General features: G+C 53.7%; 4 protein-coding genes across 14 annotated transcripts in view; all 4 read right to left on the bottom strand.

The window, feature by feature from the left end:
• Positions 1-710: 710 nt before the first annotated feature.
• On the bottom strand, positions 711-22,697 carry LOC107052803 (feather keratin 1-like). 10 transcript variants are annotated; one of them, XM_040696104.1, is made up of 2 exons: positions 20,126-20,276; positions 711-1,318 (listed from the first exon to the last, which is right to left on the bottom strand). In XM_040696104.1, the coding sequence occupies exons 1-2, from the start codon at positions 20,259-20,261 to the stop codon at positions 1,002-1,004; spliced, it is 453 nt and encodes a 150-aa protein (XP_040552038.1). In that variant the 5' UTR covers positions 20,262-20,276; the 3' UTR covers positions 711-1,001. The 10 variants fall into 10 exon arrangements, with proteins under 10 accessions (XP_040552038.1, XP_040552044.1, XP_015138668.2 ...); XM_040696110.1 differs by lacking the exon at positions 20,126-20,276 and adding an exon at positions 5,246-5,306; XM_015283182.3 differs by lacking the exon at positions 20,126-20,276 and adding an exon at positions 1,526-1,646.
• LOC420291 (feather keratin 1-like) lies at positions 4,391-5,335 on the bottom strand. The gene is made up of 2 exons (XM_040696121.1): positions 5,246-5,335; positions 4,391-5,035 (listed from the first exon to the last, which is right to left on the bottom strand). Exon 2 carries the CDS (start codon positions 5,013-5,015, stop codon positions 4,719-4,721), a length of 297 nt encoding a protein of 98 aa, XP_040552055.1. The 5' UTR covers positions 5,016-5,035; positions 5,246-5,335; the 3' UTR covers positions 4,391-4,718.
• Positions 9,750-10,497, bottom strand: LOC124416948 (feather keratin 1-like). Its single transcript, XM_040696123.2, has 2 exons — positions 10,416-10,497; positions 9,750-10,206 (listed from the first exon to the last, which is right to left on the bottom strand). The coding sequence occupies exon 2, from the start codon at positions 10,184-10,186 to the stop codon at positions 9,890-9,892; it is 297 nt and encodes a 98-aa protein (XP_040552057.1). The 5' UTR covers positions 10,187-10,206; positions 10,416-10,497; the 3' UTR covers positions 9,750-9,889.
• The window catches only part of LOC121106490 (feather keratin 1-like), a 37,447-nt gene continuing 34,783 nt past the window's right edge, over positions 21,736-24,399 (bottom strand). The window contains exons 1-2 of one of the 2 annotated variants that reach the window (XM_040696126.2): positions 22,559-22,621; positions 21,736-22,347 (exon numbers count right to left, since the gene is read on the bottom strand). In XM_040696126.2, the coding sequence (XP_040552060.1) occupies positions 22,031-22,327 (297 nt within the window). In that variant the 5' untranslated portion in view covers positions 22,328-22,347; positions 22,559-22,621 and the 3' untranslated portion in view covers positions 21,736-22,030. Of the gene's footprint in view, positions 22,348-22,558; positions 22,622-24,399 lie in introns of those variants that run through there. The other variant, XM_046927113.1, reaches the window with a different exon arrangement.

Genomic DNA, 24,399 nt, shown 5'->3' with positions numbered 1-24,399 from the left:
GGGGGATCAGGGAAAGGTTCTGCACCAGTGGGTAGTGAGCATGGGACAGGCTTCCCAGGGCAGTGCACAAGCACTGAGGCTGCCGGAGTTCAAGAAGCATTTGGACAATGCTTTCAGATCTACCTTTTAATTTTGAAGGAGTGCAGTGTGGAGGCATGAGTTGGACTCAGTTATCCTTGTGGGTCCCTTCCTACATCGGTGGGTATTCTCTGATTCCCCTGCATTTGTTCCCTCCCTGAGCTCTTGCACCTCGTTAGACAGCAATTAGCTCTTGTCTCTCCTTCTGGGTGTACTACATGGCTGGCTGGATGCCCCTTGATGTTGGAATGTTGTAGGTGGGAGCAAGGAGGCTGCCTGTTTTGTGCCGTGCCTGCCTGGGGCCCTCCTTGCAGCTGTCCAAGCCGGCAGGGGAGGGCTGTTTGTGAGAGCAGGATGCTGTCCGCTCACGTGTGGTGCTGGTCTAGCGAGCTCTGTGATGCTGTATGAGAAGAGCCTCAGTGTGCCCCAATCTTTGGGTATGTGTAGATCATTTATGATGAGATGAAGACCGTCTGCAAGACACCAATGCACTTGTTGCTGACATGGTTGCAAGAGGAGGTCTCGGGACCCTTTTGTACCAGACAGGATGGTTTCTAGAGCCATGTCTTTATAGTGGGTGAAGTGGGAAGCGCAGTGTAGTGGTGAAGGAAGGAAGAGGAGGACTCTGTGGGTGACATGCATGAGATCTTTATTGAGGAAAATACGCTTAAAGTCAGGATGCACTTGGGGATCACCAAGTGGACCGACCAGAATTTAAGGTGCAAAGACAGAAGAAAGTTACTGTGCTCATGTTTCCAGACAGCGTGGTGTGACGCTGCTCCCTGCTTGCGAGTTTTGTTCTGTGAGAAGAGGAGCCATGGCTGGTGAGCCCATGTGCCATCAGTGACACAGAGATGAGAGCTCAGTGCATGAGGCGCCTTGCAGGGTGCAGGAGGTTGCTGTGAGGGTGTGGGCGCAGGCCCTTAGCAGGGGTAGCGGGCTCTCCAGCCGTTGAAGCAGCCCAGGCCTCCGAAGCCGAAGCCGCCGGAGGAGATGGCCACTCCCTGGGCGCTGAGTTCGCTGCCCACGGCAGCTGATGAGGAGGATCCGACGGCGGTGTTCTGGGGGAAGGAGCTGAGGATGGGTCCCGGCAGGGTGACCACCACGGTGGAAGGCTGGATGACGACCTGGGAGTCCTGGCACTGCCTGACACAGGGCTCGTTGCAGCTGTTAGCCAGCGGGGTGGGTCCGCAGGGGCGGCAGAGGTCGGAGCAGGACATGGCTGTGGGGTGGAGGGTCTCTGGAAGAGAAGGTGTTGGGTGAGCGGAGGGTGTTGGTGGCGTGAAGAGCTGTTGTGAGGTGACCAATGGAAAGAGGAGGCATGGTGTGGGGCTGTGGGGAGCATGGAGGTGGGGAGATGGTAGGGCTGCTGAGTGTGGGGGCATCAGGGTGTGGAGAGCTGGGCCAGGTGCAGCAGGGGGAGAAAGGGAGCCGGGTGTAGGCTTACCTGGAGAAGCACAGAGGAGAAGGTGTCAGGAGAAGGGTGTGAGGATGCGAGGCACAGGGCCGGCTTTTATGCTGCTGTGCGAGAGCCTGAGGGCTCGGAGAGAGCATCTGCGCATGGCAGCATTGTGCAGCGAGCAGGTCTTGTGTGCCAATGCTTGACCAGTCATGTGGTGATGTGTTTTTGTCTTGCAACGAGGCTTCCTTATAATTTCCTTCTCTTGTGGTTGTGTTCCTTTGACCCTGTCGGCAGTGTTCCAGTGGGAATGGTATTTGAGTCTCCGCATGCTGAAAGTGTGAGTGGTGGCTATCAGGAGTGAGGTCACCGCGTGGCACTTTTGCGTGGTGGTTTGTGGCTGTGTTGTGAGGTGGGTACACCATCACGTGGCGTCCTTTGTCAGCTGCTGCAGGGTTCTCAGCTGTGCCTGTTGTACTTGATCCACTAGAACTGCATTCCCTCCTTCCCTGCTTTCAGCCCACCTCACTAATCAGGCTGCAGCTTCTCCCTTTCCCTGGGAGTGCTGCATGGGTGGCTGCTGCCCCTGGTGCCTGCAGAGGTGCACCTGGAGAAAGGAGGCTGCCTGCTGTGTGCCTGGGGTGGGCAGGCAGAGCAGGACGCTGTCTGTGCGGGGCTGGGTCAGAGCTGCCAGGACTGTTGGTGCTGGGAGTACCGCCGTGCTTTCAGAAAGGTCCCAGTGTCCTCTCTGTATGCCGCCTTTTCCTGGGTCATGGAGATGAAAGCCTGGGCTTTGGTCTGTCACGGTGCCACCTGGAGTTCCATTTGTGCTGCGCAGTGGGATGTGGGAAAGGCACTGAGTGCGCAGAGAGGCAGTGGGTGAGTGGTACTTTAAGAACTGGGGAGTGTGTTGAGCCCAAGTGTTTGGGTTGATAATTGCGTTGAGTGTCAAGGAGCGCTGCCCTTTCTGTGCTCAGCGTAGGGCACTCAAAAAAGGATTTGGACATTCTGGAGGGGTGCAGGAGGCGTAGATGCTTCCTGGGGCTGCAACGTGTATGGCCCTATGGAACATGTGTTGATGTGTGAATACCACAGGATGGATGGATGGCAAGGCATGCCTCTGCTCAGCCACGGTCACTTGATGCAGGCTGTCCCACAGACGTGTGGTGCTTGTTGCTGGGTGAGATGAGGAAGCTGTGCACCTGCGTGTGCCTCAGACTACGGGACGTGAGGAAATTCTCCCAGAGATGCTGAGGGACGTGTCTGATGTCTTTGTAAGGCCCTTCTCAGTTGCCCCTGAAAGTTTATGCTGAATAGGAGTGATTCCTGAGGAATGTTAGAGACTCGTCCCACTCCTGCATTCTTGAAGAGAAGAAGGAAGCTGTGAGAAGCTGCAGGCTGGCTGACCTGATGTTAGTCACCGGGGAGGATGTGAAGGAAATCCTCCCAGAAAGCAGTGGATTTACAAAGCCACCTCAGTTTCTTCTGTGCTGGAGTGATCTGCCTGGTGGATGATGGGTGCCGTGGCAGTGGATCGCCTTGCCTTGAGTGAAGGCATTGAGGCTTCCTCGCATGACATGATCCCAGGGAAGCTGTCAAAGTGGACACCTTGGGTGGGCTTGGAAGTGGCTGAATGCCACAGTCTTGTGAGGGATTCTGACTGTGTCAAGATTTGGTAGTAAAGCCAACAGTGTTCAGCATGTGCATTAAGATGTTGGGTGATGGTAGTGATCCCAGTGAGTTTGCAAACGCTCGAAGATGGGAAGGAGCAGCTGATGCCTCGGGTGAAGAGTGCACCTTGGTGAGGGATATGGAGGCTGGGCTATGTGTCAGAGAAAGACATCCTGAAGTAGCAGAAGGGACAAAGTCCAGCAAATGGGAAGCAGTAGTGCAGAACAAGAGAAATGAGAGGGTGGCAGTGAGCTTTGCTTAGGAGGACCTGGTGTTGCTGTTGGTGAGCAAAGTGATGGTGAGGCAGCAATGGAGCCTCGTGGCAAAAGAGGTCCCCGTTCTCCAGAAGGCCATTGGGAAGAGCGTCGCTATCACTCTGGAGGATGTACTCTTTTCTTTCTGTTCAGCACTGCTAAGATGCCGCTTGGAGTTGGTGTTTCAGTTTGGTTTTCCCCTGTGAAGGCAGACAGGAATACAGTGGTGTGATTCCGCTGCAAGGCTGCGCCAGTTCTGATGGGCCTGGAGCCTCCTTAGCATGTGGAGAAGCTGAGAGTGCAGGCAGTGTTGAGCCAGGACCCCAGGATGCTCTCGGTAGTTCTTATCCTTATGTTTCAATCCCGGATGTTCGGGTAGGATGGAAAGGGAGCCATCACCTTTGCGTTACTGTCCACTACCAGGACAAAGGACAGTGGACAGCACTGAATGGGAACCTTGCTTGGAAGAGAAAGGGAGCTTTTTCCATTGTGAGGGGGACGAGCAGTGGAACAGGTTACCCAGCGGAATAGTTTGTGCAGTCCGTATCCTTTGAGGTACTGCAAATCTGACTGGACGTGTTTGTTGTCTGACAGCTGTAGGTGAGTGTGCTTGAGCAGGGGAGTAGTACTGCGTGGTCACTGCCAGTTCTTTAACAGGTAAATGATTCTATGACTGTGTGTTTTTGTTGTTGTTGTTGTTGACATCTGAGAATCCTGCTCAGATGTGCTGCCATGGAGAGGTTGTTTCAGAGGGCATGGGCAGAAGGACCTTGGTATGCCCAGGACTTGTTTGGTCAAGCATAGACGTTGTGTGATGTGCTGGAAGCCCAGTGGATGCCCCGACTGTTCCTGTTGGTATCATCCTTGACAGGGGAGGTCATGGGGCCCCTTTGCACCCACCCAAATGGGCTCTTGAGCCATGTCTTTGTCGTGGGAGAAGTGTGAAGAGCATTTGCTGAAGAAAGGAAGAGGAGAAATCTGAGGCTGGCATGCATGAGAACTTTATTGAGGAAAATAGAAGAACAGGAAGGAGCAGCAAGTGAAAATGCCATGGTTGTCAGTGCGTATCGCATGGCCGTCAGCATCCTTCCAGAGAATGAGAAGGATTTAGAGAAGAATGTAACTTATTCAGAGGCCCTCATTGTAAGCAGTGTGGTCTGGGAACCTTCACAGCTTGCTTCATTGTTGTCCGGAATGAAGAGCCGTGGTTGAAGAGCTGCTGATCCCATGTGCTGCCAGTGGCAGAGGTGCCTCCTCAGTGCATGAGGCGCCTTGCAGGGTGGTGGTGGTTGCTGTGAGGGTGTGGGCGCAGGCCCTTAGCAGGGGTAGCGGGCTCTCCAGCCGTTGAAGCAGCCCAGGCCTCCGAAGCCGAAGCCGCCGGAGGAGATGGCCACTCCCTGGGCGCTGAGTTCGCTGCCCACGGCAGCTGATGAGGAGGATCCGACGGCGGTGTTCTGGGGGAAGGAGCTGAGGATGGGTCCCGGCAGGGTGACCACCACGGCGGGAGGCTGGATGACGACCTGGGAGTCCTGGCACTGCCTGACACAGGGCTCGTTGCAGCTGTTAGCCAGCGGGGTGGGTCCGCAGGGGCGGCAGAGGTCGTAGCAGGACATGGCTGTGGGGTGGAGGGTCCCTGGAAGAGAAGGTGTTGGATGAGCAGAGGGAGTTGGGGGTTGGTGTGAAGCTGTGCTGTGGGCTTCGCAGGGAGTGGAGAGGTGTGATGTGGAGCTGTGGGTTGTGTGGCAGTGGGGGAGCAGGAAGGCTGCAGAGTCTGGGGGCACCGGGTGTGTGGAGAGCTGGGCCAGATTGGGGGGTGAAGGAGGGCTGCGCATTGTAGGCTCACCTGGAGGAGCGCAGAGGAGAAGGTGTCAGGAGAAAGGTGTGAGGATGCGAGGCACAGGGCCGGCTTTTATGCTGCTGTGTGAGTGCCTGAGGGCTTGGAGAGAGCTTCTGCGCATGGCAGTGCTGTGTGTTGAGGAGCTGTTGGGTGCCATATCCCGGTCAGGCATGAGGTGGGGTGTGTTTGCCTTCCCACAACACTTCCTTTTCATTTCCTTGTGTGGTGGATTTGATCCTTTGACCCTGTCGGCAGTTTTTAAGTGAGAGTGATTGCTTTGTTGGATTTATAAAAAGGCGTGTCTCATGCGGGTGGTTGGGAGATGCATCTAAAGCATGGGAGAGGTGTAGAACAAGGGATGAGGTCGTGGCATAGCACTTCAGTGGTTTGTGACTGCTTTATGTGGTGGGGACCCCATTTCCTGGCACCCTTGGAAGGCTGTCTGTGCTTCCCAGGTGTGTTTGCCATGAGTCCCTGTCACTTGCATCACAGTTTCTTGCTGCTAACCTATATGCCAATTCCCTTTCCATGTGCTTTGCCCTTCTGTTTCCCACTAGGTGCGCTGCACTGACTTCTTCGTTCCCTTTGTGCTGTCACGGTGTTATTTGGGAATGGGGTTACTGCACTTTTGTGGTAGCAATGGTAATGGGAGGATGGTTCGACATGATGATCTTGTACGTCCTTTTCAACCTTGTGATTCTATGATTCTATGATCTTGTTTTTGTACTTTCTGCTTAGGTCATCCATGGGGACTGTAGCTCATTGAGGCTGAGGGACACTGTGTGAGCAGGACACGGTCCTCTCAGGCCTGGGTGAGAGGTAGCAATCCCTGAGCTGATGGGGAGTGTGTTGTTCTGGAAGGCTGAAGCAGAGCTTATGGGATCATTGCTGCGTGGAGTGTCAGTGGCTGAGGCTATTATTTATCTGCATAGACTATGACTGTTCCAAGAGGGATTTGGAGATTGCATAGAGAAATGAGCAGCACACATGCTACATGGGTATGCAGCCGTGAGCCACTCCAGGCCACTGTGGTCAAGGGCATAGCTGAGGCGTGCCCTCGTTCAGCTGAGATGAGTGCTTTGTGGCTGCTGAGGTAAGCAGTACCTCTTTGTCTGAGGAAGACTGAGCAAAGTAGAAAGAGGGGCTGTTCAACTGGATGTGCCGAAGTGTGTGAGGCCTGCTGGGTGTCACCCAGGAATGCTGAGGGAGCTGCGTGGAATGGGTCCAGAGGAGGGCCACAGAGAAGATGAAAGGGCTGGAGCACATCTGCTGTGCAGAAAGGCTGCTGGAGTTGGGTTTGTTCAGCCTGGAGAAGAGTTGGCTCCACAAAGACCTCACTGTGCCCTTCCAGTACTTGAAGGGAGCTTACAGGCAGGAGGGGAACCAACTTTTTACATGCTATGACAGCAACAGGACATTTTAACAGAAAGAGGAGAAATTTGGCTTAGATGTCAGGAAGAAATTCTTGACTGAGGCAGCGGTGAGGCCCTGGCACAGGCTGCCCAGTCAACTTGTGGGTTCTTCATCTTTGGAGGCGTTCAAGGTTGGGTCCTGGTCCATGACCCGTTGGTTGGCCATCAGCCCACGGAAGGGATAATTGTTAAGATTCCTTCCAACCTTTACCAGTCCATATTTCTAGAATTGTATGATTGGACATGCCATACTCATCTAGAAGCTGAGCCAGTATGGGTTAGACAGGTGGAGATCATGGTGGACTGAAAGCTGCTGGCTGAAGGCATGGGCCCAGAGCCTTGTGATGGGGGGCCCCAGCTGTAGTTGGAGGCGAGTCCCTCATGCTTACCCCAAAGGGGAATGTTAAGGGCCCTCTCTTAGTGCTGCGAGCTACTCTTGTGTCACGTAGTTTTACATGTCGTGCGGTATGCGTTGTCCTTCCAGCAACTCTGCCTTTTTGCATCCTTTTCTTGAGGACGCGTCCATTTGGCACGGGCGGCACCTTTCAAGTGAGCGTGTTGGAGGCCAAAGGAGCCATCTTGCACGTTCGTGTCACAGCATGCGGAAGAAGTGGCCAAAACACAGAATGGGAGCAGTGTTGACAGTGAGGTCATCGCTTGGCTCTTGTACACTATGCTTTGTGTCTTTGTTGTTAGAGGAGTTGCTAATTCCAGGCATCCCTGGGCGCATGGTTTAACGTTCTAGGTATCCTTGTTCAGAGATGATGGCACTTCCATTTATGAGCTGATTCCCCATCTAGCTCAGCCAGGGAACCTCATATGCATACTCTCTATAGACATCAGAAATTCTTTTTACATACAGTTGTTCTCCATATCCTTCTAGAGAAAATGTCTAGCACATACATAGACAAAGACATAATTCATTGTGTGAGCTGTTGGCTCTGTAGTCCAAATCTAAGGCTCTTATGAGATGTGGTTACATCAGGCAGGTGGCCAGTCAGGTGTCAGACTCCCCAGAGCTCCATGTTTGGATCTGTTCTCTTCCATGTTGTACTAAATGATCTGGATGCAGGACTTGAATGCGTACCGGGTAAGAAGTTTGCCTATGACAGTAATTTGAAAGGCAAAAGTGCAGATTGAGCTCAGCTTGGCCATTGGTGTAAATGAGAGTGGTGTTGGTCTCTACTCCCTGGTGACAGGTGACAGGACAAGGAGAAATAGCTTCAAGTTGACCAGGGGAGGTTTAGGTGGGATATTGGCGAAAAGTTCTTCACAGAAGGGGGTGTTAAGCATTGCAGTAGGGGCCCCAGGGAGGTGGTTGAGTCGCCATCCATGAATGTGTTTAGAATGCCTTTGGATGTGGTGCTCAGGAACATGATTTAGCGGTGGGCTGTTAGAGTTAAGGTCATACGGTTAGGTTGAAGTTGGACTTGATGATCTTTCAGGTCTTTGACGACCTGAGGAATTTGATGGTTCTATAATTCTATGTTGAAATAGATTGACAGGAAGAGGAGAGCTAAGGAGAATCTCCATCCTTTACTGGATATGGCAAGGATTATGACTGCTGAGGTGAAGGAAAATACTGAAGTTCTCAGTGCCGTCTTTAAGTCCGTCTTCAGAAGTGAGACCCGTTATCCTGGTCTGCCCCCAAACCTGGGGGTGTCGGATGGGGAGAAGAATAAACTTCCCACGATTAAGGTGAAAACTACGGAAGACCTACTACTCCACCTGGACTGCCACAAGTCCATGGGGCCGGATGGGATCCACTCGAGGGTGCTGAGGGAGCGGGTGGAGGTGACAGGCAAGCCGCCTTCCATCATATCTCAGTGTTCCTTGTGAACCAGAGAGGTCTCATAGGATTGGAGGCTTGTCAGTGTGACTCCCATCTACTGGAAGGGTCGCAAGGAGGATCTGGAGAACTACAGGCCTGTCAGCCTCCCCTTGGTTCCAGAAGAGGTTATGGAGCAGACTGTCCTGAGGGAAATCACACTGCATGTGCAGGACAGTCGGGAGATCAGGAGCAGCCAGCACGGGTTCATGAAAGGCAGGTCCTGCTTGACCAACCGGATCTCCTTTTCTGACTGAGGGACTCGCCTGGTGGATGAGGGAAAGGCTGTTGATGTGGTCTGCCTAGAATTTACCGAAGCTTTCGACACTGTCTCCCACAGTGTTCTCCTGCAGAAGCTGGCAGCCCATGGCTCGGATGCGCTCTTTGCTGGGTAAGGAACTGGCTGGATGTCTGGTCCCAGAGAGCGGTGGTGAATGGAGTTAAATCCAGGTGGTGACCGATCACGAGTGGTGTTCCCCAGGGATCAATGTTGAGGCACGTCCCGTTCGATATCTTTATTGATGACCTGGATGACGGCACTGAGTGCGCCCTTAGTAAGTTTGCAGATGACACCAAGTTGGTGTGAAGTGTTGATGTGCTTGGAGGTAGGAAGGCCTTAGCTACGAGAGAGGGATGTGGACACACTGGATAGCTGGGCTGAGGCCAATGGGATGAAGTTCAATAAGACCAAGTGCCAGGCTCTGCACTTCAGAGAGAGCAACCCCAAGCAGCGCTACAGGCCTGAGGCAGTATGGCTGGAAGACTGTGTAGATGAAACAGGCCTGAGGGTATTGGTTGCTGCCTGGCTTCCATAAAGCCACGAAGGCCAGTGGCATCCTGGTTTGTATCAGAAGTAGTGTTGCCAGAAGGAAGGGGAAGTTGTCATCCCCCTGTCCTCAGCCCTGGTGAGGCTGCACCTCGAGTACCGCGTTCAGCCTTGGGCCCCTCACTATAAGAAGGAAATGTGCTAGTCAGCAATGCTCTTGTTGGAGACATGGTTGTGAGAAGAGGTGTTTTGGTTCTGTTTGACTCGGCATGATGGTTTCTAGAGCCATGCCGTTGTAGCGGGTGAAGTGGAAAGGGCATTGGGCCAAGAAAGTAAGAGGAGGACTCTGAGGCTGGCATGCATGAGAACTTTATTGAGAGAAACACACTACAAGGAAGGATCCAGTTGGAGATCACCAGGCGGAAGGGCCGCAGTTCAAGGTGCAAAGAATGAAGAAAGTTTCAGTGCTGATGTTTCCAGGCAGCATGGTGTGACGCTGCTCCCTGCTTGCGAGCTTTGTGCCATGATAAGAGGAGCCATGGCTGGTGAGCCCATGTGCCATCAGTGACACAGAGATGAGAGCTCAGTGCATGAGGCGCCTTGCAGGGTGCAGGAGGTTGCTGTGAGGGTGTGGGCGCAGGCCCTTAGCAGGGGTAGCGGGCTCTCCAGCCGTTGAAGCAGCCCCGGCCTCCGAAGCCGAAGCCGCCGGAGGAGATGGCCACTCCCTGGGCGCTGAGTTCGCTGCCCACGGCAGCTGATGAGGAGGATCCGACGGCGGTGTTCTGGGGGAAGGAGCTGAGGATGGGTCCCGGCAGGGTGACCACCACGGTGGAAGGCTGGATGACGACCTGGGAGTCCTGGCACTGCCTGACACAGGGCTCGTTGCAGCTGTTAGCCAGCGGGGAGGGTCCGCAGGGGCGGCAGAGGTTGGAGCAGGACATGGCTGTGGGGTGGAGGGTCTCTGGAAGAGAAGGTGTTAAATGAGCAGAGGGTGTTGGGAGAGAGAGGAGCTGTGCTGAGGTGACCCATGGAGAAGGGAGGCATTGTGTGGAGTGTAAGGAGTGTGGCAGTGGGGAGATGGTGGGAAGGCAGCAGAGTCTGAGGGCAGAGGGTTGTGGAGAGCTGGGCCAGCTGGGATATAGGAAGAAAAGCAACAGAGTGCAGGCTCACCTGGAGGAGTGCACAGGAGAAGGTGTCAAGAGAAGGGTGTGAGGGAGTGAGGCACAGGACTGGCTTTTATGCTGCTGTGTGAGTGCCTGAGGGCTTGTAGTGAGCCTCTGCGCATGGCAGCATTGTGCAGGTGCAGCTCTTGCATGACGTAGTGTTGCCAGTCATTTGATGTGTGTTCTCCTTCCAGCAACTCCGCCTTTTCATGTCCTTCTCGTGAGGACGTGTCCTTTTGGCACTGGCAGCACCTTTCAAGTGAGAGTATTGGAGGCCAAAGGAGTGATCTTGCACGTTTGTGTCATGGCACGCCAAAGAAGTGGCCAAAACACTGAATGAGAGCTGTGTTGTCAGTGAGGTCGTCGCTTGGCACTTGTGCACTATGCTTTGTGTCTTTGTTGTTAGAGGAGTTCCCAATTCCAAATATCCATGGAAGCCTGGTCTGGGCATTCTGGGTATGCTTGTTCAGAAATTATGGCACTTCCTTTTCTGAGATGCATACCCATGTTGTTCACCAAGTGACCCCAATCGGCGTCATTTCTATGATCTTTAGCAATGGTATTCATAGTGTTTTTCTCCAAATTCTACTGGAGAAACTCTCTTGCAAATATCCAGGCAAATACATGATATGTTGAGTGAACTGGTGGCTGCCAAGCCCACCTCAGAGACTTTTATTAGATGTGGTTACATCAGGCAGGTGGCCGGTCAGGTGTCAGACTCCCCAGAGCTCCATTGTTGGATCTGTTCTCTTTCGTGTTTTACTAAATGATCTGGATGCAGGACTCCAATGCATACAAGATAAGAAGTTTGTGTACGACACTGACTGGGGAGGAGCAGTTGACTCTCAGTAGTAGGGAGGTGTTGGGAGAGCTCTTGAGAGCCCAGAGGGCTGGGCCATCACCAATGGCATGAAGTTGAATGAGAGCAAGAGCTTGATTCTGCGCCTGGAATGGGGATACCTGAGAGATATGTGGGGATGTGGGGATGAGAGACTTAGGAGCAGCCCCACGGGAAGAGATCAGGAGGTTCTGGTTGATGTCAAGTTGAATCTATGTCAGCTGTGTGCCCTGACAGCCAGAACGACTGAGCGTACCCTGGGGTGCATCAAGATGAGAACCGCCTGTGGGAGAGGGTAGGGTCGTCCCACTGTGCTCTGTGCTGCTGTGGCCTCACCTCAACTACTGTGTTCAGCTTTGCCTTCAGCAGTCCAAGATAGCTGGGCTGAGGCCAATGGGATGAGGTTCAACAAGAGCAAGTGCCGGGTCCCGCACTTTGGCCACAACACCCCCAGGCAATGCTACAGGGTTAGAGCAGAGTGGCTGGAAGACTGTGTAGAGGAAACGGACCTCGGGGTATTGGTTGATGCTTGACTGAACACGAGCCATCAGTGTGCCCGTATAACCAAGAAGGCATCCTGGCGTGTATCAGAATTAGTGTTGCCAGCAGGAGCAGGGAAGCGATCATCCCTCTGTACTCCGCCCTGGTGAGGCCGCACCTCGACTGCTGTGTCCAGTTTTGGGCCCCTCACTGCAAGAAAGACATCGGGGCTCTGGAGGGTGTTCAGGGAAGAGCAACAAAGCTGGTGAGGGGTCTGGAGCACAGGCCTTATGAGGAGCAGCTGAAGGAGCTGGGATTGTTCAGTCTGGAGAAGTGGAAGCTCAGGGGAGACTTTATTGCTCTCTGTAACTACCTGAAGGGAGGTTGTGGTGAGCTGGGGGTCAGCCTCTTCTCTCGTGTGACAGTGATAGGACTAGAGGGAATGGCTTCAAGCTGCACCAGGGAAGGTTCAGGCTGGACGTTAGGAAATACTACTTCTCTGAAAGGGTGGTCAGGCACTGGAATGGGCTGCCCAGAGAGGTGGTGGAGTCACCGAACGTGGAGGTGTTCAAGGAACGTTTGTGTTGAGAGCCATGGCTTAATGAGAACTATTGGTGATGTGTGGATGGTTGGACTGGGTGATCCTGTGGGTCTTTTCCAACCTTGGTGATCCTGTGATTCTATGATTCTATGACTGGATCCGATTGTGGACATCCTGCTCTTCCTGACTGGGCTTGAGCAGTGCAATTGTGCTATTTGACTTTCTTTGTACAAGTGTGGATAATATGTGATGAGATGAAGGCCGTCTGCTAGCCACCAGAGCTCTTGTTGGTGCCAAGGTACTGTGAGGAGGTCCTGGGTCCCTTTGGACCCGAGATGCTTATTTCTAGAGCCATGTCTTTGTAGCGGGTGAAGGGGAAAGAGCATTGGGCCAAGAAAGTAAGAGGAGGACTCTGAAGCTGGCATGCATGAGATCTTTATTGAGGAAAATTCGAGAAAAGGAAGGATCCGCTTGGAGATGGCGAGGTATAAAGGGCACAACTTAAGGTGCAAAGAAAGGAGAAATCTGCAGTGCTGATGTTTCCAGACAGCGTGGTGTGACGCTGCTCCCTGCTTGCGAGTTTTGTTGTGTGAGAAGAGGAGCCATGGCTGGTGAGCCCATGTGCCATCAGTGACACAGAGATGAGAGCTCAGTGCATGAGGCGCCTTGCAGGGTGGTGGTGGTTGCTGTGAGGGTGTGGGCGCAGGCCCTTAGCAGGGGTAGCGGGCTCTCCAGCCGTTGAAGCAGCCCAGGCCTCCGAAGCCGAAGCCGCCGGAGGAGATGGCCACTCCCTGGGCGCTGAGTTCGCTGCCCACGGCAGCTGATGAGGAGGATCCGACGGCGGTGTTCTGGGGGAAGGAGCTGAGGATGGGTCCCGGCAGGGTGACCACCACGGTGGAAGGCTGGATGACGACCTGGGAGTCCTGGCACTGCCTGACACAGGGCTCGTTGCAGCTGTTAGCCAGCGGGGTGGGTCCGCAGGGGCGGCAGAGGTCGTAGCAGGACATGGCTGTGGGGTGGAGGGTCTCTGGAAGAGAAGGTGTTGGGTGAGCAGACGGTGTTGGGGGTGTGAGGTTCTGTTCTGAGGTGACCTATGGTGAGGTGTGGCATGGTGTGGGGCTGTGGGGAGCATGGAGGTGGGGAGATGGTAGGGCTGCAGAGTCTGGTGGCATCAGGGTGTGGAGAGCTGGGCCAGGTGCAGCATGGGGAGAAGAGAAAGGGAGCCGGGTGTAGGCTTACCTGGAGGAGCGCAGAGGAGAAGGTGTCAGGAGAAGGGTGTGAGGATGCGAGGCACAGGGCCAGCTTTTATGCTGCTGTGCGAGAGCCTGAGGGCTCGGAGAGAGCATCTGCGCATGGCAGCATTGTGCAGCGAGCAGGTCTTGCGTGCCAATGCTTGACCAGTCATGTGGTGATGTGTTTTTGTCTTCCAACAAGGCTTCCTTATAATTTCCTTCTCTTGTGGTTGTGTTCCTTTGACCCTGTCGGCAGTGTTCCAGTGGGAATGGTATTTGAGTCTCCGCATGCTGAAAGTGTGAGTGGTGGCTATCAGGAGTGAGGTCACCGCGTGGCACTTTTGCGTGGTGGTTTGTGGCTGTGTTGTGAGGTGGGTACACCATCCCGTGGCGTCCTTTGTCAGCTGCTGCAGGGTTCTCAGCTGTGCCTGTTGTACTTGATCCACTAGAACTGCATTCCCTCCTTCCCTGCTTTCAGCCCACCTCACTAATCGGCCTGCAGCTTCTCCCTTTCCCTGGGAGTGCTGCATGGGTGGCTGCTGCCCCTGGTGCCTGCAGAGGTGCGCCTGGAGAAAGGAGGCTGCCTGCTGTGTGCCTGGGGTGGGCAGGCAGAGCAGGACGCTGTCTGTGCGGGGCTGGGTCAGAGCTGCCAGGACTGTTGGTGCTGGGAGTACTGCCGTGCTTTCAGAAAGGTCCCAGTGTCCTCTCTGTATGCCGCCTTTTCCTGGCTCATCGAGATGAAAGCCTGGGCTTTGGTGTGACACGGTGCCACCTGGAGTTCCCTTTGTGCTGCCCGGTGGGATGTGGGAAAGGCACTGAGTGCGCAGAGAGGCAGTGGGTGAGTGGTACTTTAAGAACTGGGGAGTGTGTTGAGCCCAAGTGTTTGGGTTGATAATTGCGTTGAGTGTCAAGGAGCGCTGCCCTTTCTGTGCTCAGCGTAGGGCACTTAGAAAAGGATTTGGACATTCTGGAGGGGTGCAGGAGGCGTAGATGCTTCCTGGGGCTGCAACGTGTAGGTCCGTGTGGTGATGTGTGAATACCACAGGATGGATGGATGGCAAGGCATGCCTCTGCTCAGCCACGGTCACTTGATGCAGGCTGTCCCACAGACGTGTGGTGCTTGTTGCTGGGTGAGATGAGGAAGCTGTGCACCTGCGTGTGCCTCAGACTACGGGACGTGAGGAAATTCTCCCAGAGATGCTGAGGGACGTGTCTGATGTCTTTGTAAGGCCCTTCTCAGTTGCCCCTGAAAGTTTATGCTGAATAGGAGTGATTCCTGAGGAATGTTAGAGACTCGTCCCACTCCTGCATTCTTGAAGAGAAGAAGGAAGCTGTGAGAAGCTGCAGGCTGGTTGACCTGATGTTAGTCACCGGGGAGGACGTGACGGAAATCCTCCCAGAAAGCAGTGGATTTACAAAGCCACGTCAGTTTCTTCTGTGCTGGAGTGATCTGCCTGGTGGATGATGGGTGCCGTGGCAGTGGATCGCCTTGCCTTGAGTAAAGGCATTGAGGCTTCCTCGCATGACATGATCCCAGGGAAGCTGTCAAAGTGGACACCTTGGATGGGCTTGGAAGTGGCTGAATGCCACAGTCTTGTGAGGGATTCTGACTGTGTCAAGATTTGGTAGTAAAGCCAACAGTGTTCAGCACGTGCCTTAAGATGTTGGGTGATGGTATTGATCCCAGTGAGTTTGCAAATGCTCGAAGATGGGAAGGTGCAGCTGATGCCTCGGGTGAATAGTGCACCTTGGTGAGGGATGTGGAGGCTGGGCTGTGTGTCAGAGAAAGACATCCTGAAGCAGCAGAAGGGGCGAAGTGAAGTCCAGCAAATGGGAAGCAGTAGTGCAGAACAGTAGAAATGAGAGGGTGGCAGCCAGCTTTGCTGAGGAGGACCTGGTGTTGCTGTTGGTGAGCAAAGTGATGGTGAGGCAGCAATGGAGCCTCGTGGCAAAAGAGGTCCCCGTTCTCCAGAAGGCCATTGGGAAGAGCGTCGCTATCACTCTGGAGGATGTACTCTTTTGTTTCTGTTCAGCACTGATAAGATGCCGCTTGGAGTTGGTGTTTCAGTTTGGTTTTCCCCTGTGAAGACAGACAGGAATACAGTGGTGTGATTCCGCTGCAAGGCTGTGCCAGTTCTGATGGGCCTGGAGCCTCCTTAGCATGTGGAGAAGCTGAGAGTGCAGGCAGTGTTGAGCCAGGACCCCAGGATGCTCTCGGTAGTTCTTATCCTTGTGTACTAATCCCGGATGTTCAGTAAGGACGAAAAGGGAGCCAGCACCTTTGCGTTACTGTCCACTACCAGGACAAAGGACAGTGGACAGCGCTGAATGGGAACCTTGCTTGGAAGAGAAAGGGAGCTTTTTGCTTTGTGAGGGGGACGAGCAGTGGAGCAGGTTACCCAGCGGAATAGTTTGTGCAGTCCGTATCCTTTGAGGTACTGAAAATCTGACTGGACGTGTTTGTTGTCTGACAGCTGTAGGTGAGTGTGCTTGAGCAGGGGAGTAGTACTGCGTGGTCACTGCCAGTTCTTTAACAGGTAAATGATTCTGTTCGTTTCTGTTGTCACTGTGGGAGAAGCGTGCTGGGGTGTGCTGCCATGGAGAGGTTGTTTCAGAGGGCATGGGCAGAAGGGCCTTGGTATGCCCAGGACTTTGTTTGGTCAAGCATAGATGTTGTGTGATGTGCTGGAAGCCCAGTGGATGCCCCGACTGTTCTTGTTGGTATCATCCTTGACAGGGGAGGTCATGGGGCCCCTTTGCACCCACCCAAATGGGCTCCTGAGCCATATCTTTGTCGTGGGAGAAGTGTGAAGAGCATTTGCTGAGGAAAGGAAGAGGAGAAATCTGAGGCTGGCATGCATAAGAACTTTATTGAGTAAAATAGAAGAGCTGGAGGGAGCAGCAAGAGAAAATGCCATGGCCGTCAGTGCGTATCTCATGACAATCAGTATCCTTCCAGAGAAAGAAAAGGATTTAGAGAAGAACATACAATATATTAAATTATTCAGAGGCCCTCATTGTAAGCAGTGTGGTCTGGGGACTTTCACAACTTGCTTCATTGTTGTCCGGAATGAAGAGCCATGGCTGAAGAGCTGCTGATCCCATGTGCTGCCAGTGGCAGAGGTGCCTCCTCAGTGCATGAGGCGCCCTGCAGGGTGGTGGTGGTTGCTGTGAGGGTGTGGGCGCAGGCCCTTAGCAGGGGTAGCGGGCTCTCCAGCCGTTGAAGCAGCCCAGGCCTCCGAAGCCGAAGCCGCCGGAGGAGATGGCCACTCCCTGGGCGCTGAGTTCGCTGCCCACGGCAGCTGATGAGGAGGATCCGACGGCGGTGTTCTGGGGGAAGGAGCTGAGGATGGGTCCCGGCAGGGTGACCACCACGGCGGGAGGCTGGATGACGACCTGGGAGTCCTGGCACTGCCTGACACAGGGCTCGTTGCAGCTGTTAGCCAGCGGGGCGGGTCCGCAGGGGCGGCAGAGGTTGGAGCAGGACATGGCTGTGGGGTGGAGGGTCTCTGGAAGAGAGGGTGTTGGGTGAGCAGAGGGTGTTGGGAGAGAGAGGAGCTGTGCTGAGGTGGGCCAGGGTGTGGGAAGGCGTGGTGTGGGGTGTGGGCAGTGTGGTGGTGGGGTGATGCTGGAAAGGGTGCAGAGTCTTAGGGCAGAGGGATGTGGAGAGCTGGGCCAGGTGGGGTAGGGGAAGAAAAGCAACAGAGTGCAGGCTCACCTGGAGGAGTGCACAGGAGAAGGTGTCAGGAGAAGGGTGTGAGGGAGTGAGGCGCAGGACGGGCTTTTGTGCTGCTGTGTGAGTGCCTGAGGGCTTGGAGAGATCCTCTGCGCATGGCAGCATTGTGCAGGTGCAGCTCTTGCATGGCGTAGTGTTGCCAGTCATTTGATGTGTGTTCTCCTTCCAGCAACTCCGCCTTTTCATGTCCTTCTCTTTAGGACGTGTCGTTTTGGCACTGGCGGCACCTTTCAAGTGAGAGTATTGGAGGCCAAAGGAGTGATCTTGCACGTTCGTGTCATGGCACGCCAAAGAAGTGGCCAAAACACGGAATGGGAGCCGTTTTGTCAGTGAGGTCATCGCTTGGCACTTGTGCACTATGCTTTGTGTCTTTGTTGTTAGAGGATTTCCCAGTTCCAAATATCCATGGAAGCCTGGTCTGGGCATTCTAGGTATCATTGTTCAGAAATTATGGCACTTCCTTTCCTGAGATGCATACCCATGTTGTTCACCAAGGGAACCCAATAGGTGTCATTTCTATGACCTTTAGCAATGATATTCATAGTGTTTTTCTGCAAATTCTTCTGGAGAAATTCTCCAACATATATCTAAACAAATACATGATATGTTGAGTGATCTGGTGGCTGCTAAACCCAAGTCAAAGACTGTTACTTGTTATGGTTACATCAGGCATGTGGCCAGTCAGGTGTCAGACTCCCCAGAGCTCCATGTTTGGATCTGTTCTCTTCCATGTTGTACTAAATGATCTGGATGCAGGACTTGAATGCATACTGGGTAAGAAGTTTGCCTATGACAGTAATTTGAAAGGCAAAAGTGCAGATTGAGCTCAGCTTGGCCATTTGTGTAAATGAGAGTGGTGTTGGTCTCTTCTCCCTGGTGACAGGTGACAGGACAAGCAGAAATAGCTTCAAGTTGGCCAGGGGAGGTTTAGGTGGGATACTGGCGAAAAGTTCTTTACAGAAGGGGGTGTTAAGCATTGCAGTAGGGGCCCCAGGGAGGTGGTTGAGTCGCCATCCATGAATGTGTTTAGAATCCCTTTGGATGTGGTGCTCAGGAACGTGATTTAGCGGTGACACTCTGCTTTGTGCTGCTCCGTCCTCACCTCAAACATTGTGGTTAGCTTTGACTTCAGCAATACAAGAAGGACATGAAACTATGGAGTAGTGTCCAAAGGAGGGCTACAGAGATGTTGTAAGGTCTGTAGGAACTGACATTCCTTGGTTTGTTCTGCAAAGCGGAGGCTGAGGGGAGGCCTCGTGGTGTCCTACAGTATGTCAAATGTAAGACGAAGGGCAGCAATGCTGTCTGGTGATGTGGACAGGACCCGTGAGAACAGCATGGTGCTGTGTCAGGGGAGGGCTGAGTGGGGGGTTAGGGAAGAGCTGTGCATCACAGGGCATAGGGCATGAAGCAGACTTCCCAGGGTAGTGCACAAGCACTAAGGCTGCCGGAGTTCAAGAAGCATTTGGAAAGTGCTTTTCAGATTGATGGTATCATTTTTAAAGGGTGCATTCTAGAGGCATGAGTTGAACTCAGTTATCCTTGTGGGTCCCTTCCTGCATCGGTGGGTATTCTCTGATTCCCCTGCATTTGTTCCCTCCGTGAGCTCATCAAATCGCATTCTCCAGCCTTTAGCTCTCATCTTATCCTCTGGGTGTGCTACATGGCTGGCTGGATGCCCCTTGATGTTGGAATGTGGTAGGTGGGAGCAAGGAGGCTGCCTGTTTTGTGCCGTGCCTGCCTGGGGCCCTCCTTGCAGCTGTCCAAGCCGGCAGGGGAGGGCTGTTTGTGAGAGCAGGATGCTGTCCGCTCACGCGTGGTGCTCGTCTGGCGAGCTCTGTGATGCTGTATGAGAAGAGCCTCAGTGTGCCCCAATCTTTGGGTAGGTGTAGATCATTTATGATGAGATGAAGACCGTCTGCAAGACACCAATGCACTTGTTGCTGACATGGTTGCAAGAGGAGGTCTCGGGACCCTTTTGTACCAGACATGATGGTTTCTAGAGCCATGTCTTTGCAGTGGGTGAAGTGGAAAGGGCATCGTGCGAAGGAATGAAGAGGAGGAATCTGTGGCTGAAGAGCATGAGAACTTTATTGAGAGAAACACACTAAAAGGAAGGATCCAGTTGGAGATCACCAGGTGGAAAGAGCCCAATTTCAAGTGCAAAGAAAGAAGAAAGTTGAGGTGGTCATGTTTCCTGGCAGCAAGGTCTGATGTTGTTCCATGCTTCCCTGTTTGGTGACATGAGAAGAGGAGCCATGGCTGGTGAGCCCATGTGCCATCAGTGACACAGAGATGAGAGCTCAGTGCATGAGGCGCCTTGCAGGGTGGTGGTGGTTGCTGTGAGGGTGTGGGCGCAGGCCCTTAGCAGGGGTAGCGGGCTCTCCAGCCGTTGAAGCAGCCCAGGCCTCCGAAGCCGAAGCCGCCGGAGGAGATGGCCACTCCCTGGGCGCTGAGTTCGCTGCCCACGGCAGCTGATGAGGAGGATCCGACGGCGGTGTTCTGGGGGAAGGAGCTGAGGATGGGTCCCGGCAGGGTGACCACCACGGTGGAAGGCTGGATGACGACCTGGGAGTCCTGGCACTGCCTGACACAGGGCTCGTTGCAGCTGTTAGCCAGCGGGGTGGGTCCGCAGGGGCGGCAGAGGTTGGAGCAGGACATGGCTGTGGGGTGGAGGGTCTCTGGAAGAGAAGGTGTTGGGTGAGCAGAGGGTGTTGGGAGAGAGAAGAGCTGTGCTGGGGTGGGCCAGGGAGTGGGAAGGCGTGGTGTGGGGTGTGGGGAGTGTGGCGGTGGGGAGATGGTGGGAAGGCAGCAGAGTGTGAGGGCATCGGGGTGTGGAGAGCTGGGCCAGGTGGGGTAGGGGAAGAAAAGCAACAGGGTGCAGGCTCACCTGGAGGAGTGAGACGTCCGGAGAAGGGTGTGAGGATGCGAGGCACAGGACGGGCTTTTATGCTGCTGTGTGAGTGCCTGAGGGCGTGGAGAGAGCATCTGCGCATGGCAGCATTGTGCAGGTGCAGCTCTTGCATGACGTAGTGTTGCCAGTCATTTGATGTGTGTTCTCCTTCCAGCAACTCCGCCTTTTCATGTCCTTCTCGTGAGGACGTGTCCTTTTGGCACTGGCGGCACCTTTCAAGTGAGAGTATTGGAGGCCAAAGGAGTGATCTTGCACGTTCGTGTCACGGCACGCCGAAGAAGTGGCCAAAACACTGAATGGGAGCCGTGTTGTCAGTGAGGTCATCGCTTGGCACTTGGGTAGTATGCTTTGTGTCTTTGTTGTTAGAGGAGTTCCCAATTCCAAATATCCATGGAAGCCTGGTCTGGGCATTCTAGGTACACTGGTTCAGAAATAATGGCACTTCCTTTTCTGAGATGCATACCCATGTTGTTCACCAAGGGAACCCAATAGGTGTCATTTCTATGACCTTTAGCAATGATATTCATAGTGTTTTTCTCCAAATTCTTCTGGAGAAACTCTCTAGCATATATCCAGGCAAATACATGATATGTTGAGTGAACTGGTGGCTGCCAAGCCCACCTCAGAGACTTTTATTAGATGTGGTTACATCAGGCAGGTGGCCAGTCAGGTGTCAAATTCCACAGAGCTCCATTTTTGCATCTGTTCTCTTTCGTGTTTTACTAAATGATCTGGATGCAGGACTCCAATGCATACAAGATAAGAAGTTTGTGTATGACACTGACTGGGGAGGAGCAGTTGACGCAGTACTAGGGAGGTGTTGGGAGAGCTCTTGAGAGCGCAGAGGGCTGGACCATCACCAATGGCATGAAGTTGAACGAGAGCAAGAGCTTGATTCTGCGCCTGGAATGGGGATACCTGAGAGATATGTGGGTACTTGGGCATGGGAGTCTTAGGAGCAGCCCCACGGGAAGAGATCAGGAGGTTCTGGTTGGTGGCAAATTGAATCTGAGTCAGCAGTGTGCCCTGACAGCCAGAATGGCTGAGCGTACCTTGGGGTGCATCAAGATGAGAACGGCCAGTGGGAGAGGGTAGGGTCGTCCCACTGTGCTCTGTGCTGCTGTGGCCTCACCTCAACTACTGTGATCAGCTTTGGCTTCAACGGTCCAAGATAGCTGGGCTGAGGCAATGGGATGAGGTTCAACAAGAGCAAGTGCCTGGTCCCGCACTTTGGCCACAACACCCGCAGGCAATGCTACAGTCCTGGGGCAGAGTGGCTGGAAGAGAGTATAGCGGAAACAGACCTGGGGGTATTGGTTGATGCCCGACTGAACATGAGCCAGCAGTGTGCCCGTATAACCAAGAAGGAATCCTAGTGTGTATCAGAATTAGTGTTGCCAGCAGGAGCAGGGAAGTGATCATCTTTCCGTACTCCATCCTGGTGAGGCCGCACCTCAAGTGCTGTGTCCAGCTTTGGGCCCCTCACTGCAAGAAAGACATTGAGGCCCTGTACGTGTACCGCCTGTCTTTGTACTGGGTGAAGTGTAAAGGGCGTTAAGCCTAGAGTGCAAGAGGAGGACATTGAGTCTGGCATGCATGAGAACTTTATTGAGGAAAACACACGTAAAGACACGTAAAGCACTTGGTGATCACCAAGTGGACAGGCCAGAATTTAAGGTGCAAAGACAGAAGGATGTTACTGTGGTCATTTTTTTCGGCAAAATCACTTGACCCTGAATCCTGCAGGCTTCTTTTGTGCCATGGAAAGAGGAGCCATGGCTGGTGAGCCCATGTGCCATCAGTGATACAGAGATGCATCCTCAGTGCATGAGGCGCCTTGCAGGGTGGTGGTGGTTGCTGTGAGGGTGTGGGCGCAGGCCCTCAGCAGGGGTAGCGGGCTCTCCAGCCGTTGAAGCAGCCCAGGCCTCCGAAGCCGAAGCCGCCGGAGGAGATGGCCACTCCCTGGGCGCTGAGTTCGCTGCCCACGGCAGCTGATGAGGAGGATCCGACGGCGGTGTTCTGGGGGAAGGAGCTGAGGATGGGTCCCGGCAGGGTGACCACCACGGTGGAAGGCTGGATGACGACCTGGGAGTCCTGGCACTGCCTGACACAGGGCTCGTTGCAGCTGTTAGCCAGCGGGGTGGGTCCGCAGGGGCGGCAGAGGTCGTAGCAGGACATGGCTGTGGGGTGGGGGGTCCCTGGAAGAGAAGGTGTTGGGTGAGAGGAGGGTGTTTGGGGGAGTGTGATAAGCTGTGCTGTGGACGTCCCAGGGAGTCAAGTGGTGTGATTTGGAGCTATGCGGAGTGTGGCAGTGGGGGAGCAGGAAGGCTGCAGAGTCTGGGGGACAAGGGGGTGTGGAGAGCTGGGCCAGGTGGGGGTGTGAAGGAGAGCAGTGGGATGCAGGCTCACCTGGAGGAGCGCAGAGGAGAAGGTGTCAGGAGAAGGGTGTGAGGGAGCGAGGCACAGGGCTGCTTTTATGCTGCTGTGTGAGTGCCCGAGGGCTTGGAGAGAGCCTCTGCGCATGGCAGTGCTGTGTGTTGAGGAGCTGTTGGGTGCAATATCCGGTCAGGCATGAGGTGGGGTGTGTTTGCCTTCCACAGCTCTCCCTTTTCATTTCCTTGTGCGGTGGATTTGATGCTTTGACCCTGTTGGCAGTTTTTAAGTGAGAGTGACTGTTTTGGTGGATTTATACACAAGGTGTGTCTCGGGAGGGTGGTTGGAAGATGCATCTGAAGCATGGGGAGAGGTGTAGAACAAGGGATGAGATCATGGCATAGCACTTACATTATGATTCTATGATTCTATGGTCTGTGACTGCTTTGTGTGGTGAGGACCCCATTTCTGGCATCCTTAGCAGGCTGCTCTGGGCTTCCCAAGTGTGCCTGGCACGAGTCCCTGTTACTTGTGGGGCATTTGCTCCCTGCTTGTTTTTGTCCCATTTCCCTTTCCATGCGCTTCGCCCCTCTCTTTCCCATTGGGTGTGCTTCATTGAGATCTCGGTTCCCTTTGTGCTCTCAGGGTTTTATTTGGGAACTGGTTTAGTTTGTTTTGTGTAGTTTCAGCTTAGGGCTTCCGTAGGGATTGTAGCTTATTTAGGCAGAGGACGGCTGTTCATGGGGGCAGGACGCAGTCCTCTCAGGCCTGGGTGAGAGGTTGCAAGGCCTGAGCTGAACGGGAGGGTGTTGGTCTGGAAGGCTGAAGCAGAGGTTATGGGGTCATTGCTGAGTTGTGTGACCATGGCTGAGGCTATTATTGCTCTGCGTAGTCTTTGATAGTTACAGGAAGGATCTGGGGATTCCATAGAGAAATCAGAAGCATACATGCTGCATGGGCATGCAGTCATGAGCCACTCCAGGCTATTGTGGTCAAGGGCATAGCTGAGGAGTGCTTGGCGTGCCCCCATTCATCTGTGGTGAGTGCTTTGTGTCTTGCTGCTGAGGTGAGCAGTACTTCTTTTTCTGAGGAAGATGGAGCAAAGGACACAGAAGGGCTGTTCAACTGGATGTGCCGAAGTGTGCGAGGCCTGCTGGGTGTCACCCAGGAATGCTGAGGGTGCTGCGTGGAGTGGGTCCAGAGGAGGGCCACAGAGAAGATGAAAGGGCTGGAGCACATCTGCTGTGCAGAAAGGCTGCTGGAGTTGGGTTTGTTCATCCTGGAGAAGAGTTGGCTCCACAAAGACCTCACTGTGCCCTTCCAGGACTTGAAGGGAGCTTACAGGCAGGAGGGGAAACAACTTTTTACATGCTGTGACAGCAACAGGACATTTTAATGGAAAGAGGAGAAATTTGGTTTAGATGTAAGGAAGAAATTCTTGACTGAGGCAGTGGTGAGGCCCTGGCATCCTGTTGTGTTACACGTCTTGTGGTATGCATTGTTCTTCCAGCATCTCTAACTTTTTGCATCCTTTTCATGAGGACGTGTCCATTTGGCACTGGTGGCGCATTCCAAGGGAGAGCACTGGAGGCAAAAGGAGCAATCTGGAGCCCTCGTGTCAGGACACGCGGAAGAAATGGCCAAACACTCCACAAGGAGCAGTGTTGTCAGTGAGGTCATTGCTTGGCACTTGTGCAATACAGTTTGTGTCTTTGTTGTTAGAGGAAGCCTGGTCTGGGCATTCGAGGTATTCTTGTTTTGAAATGAGGGCACTTCCTTTTCTGAGACGAATACCCATGTTGTTCACCAAGGGAACTTAATAGGCGTAATTTCTATAATCTTCAGCAAAGTTATTCATAGTGTTTTTCACCGTATCC

This window comes from Gallus gallus, chromosome 2 (genome assembly GCF_016699485.2).
Source record: "Gallus gallus isolate bGalGal1 chromosome 2, bGalGal1.mat.broiler.GRCg7b, whole genome shotgun sequence".
Lineage (NCBI taxonomy): Eukaryota > Metazoa > Chordata > Aves > Galliformes > Phasianidae > Gallus > Gallus gallus.
The sequence above is the reverse complement of the archived record's forward strand: the minus strand, read 5'-3'. Positions and strand labels throughout refer to the sequence as shown.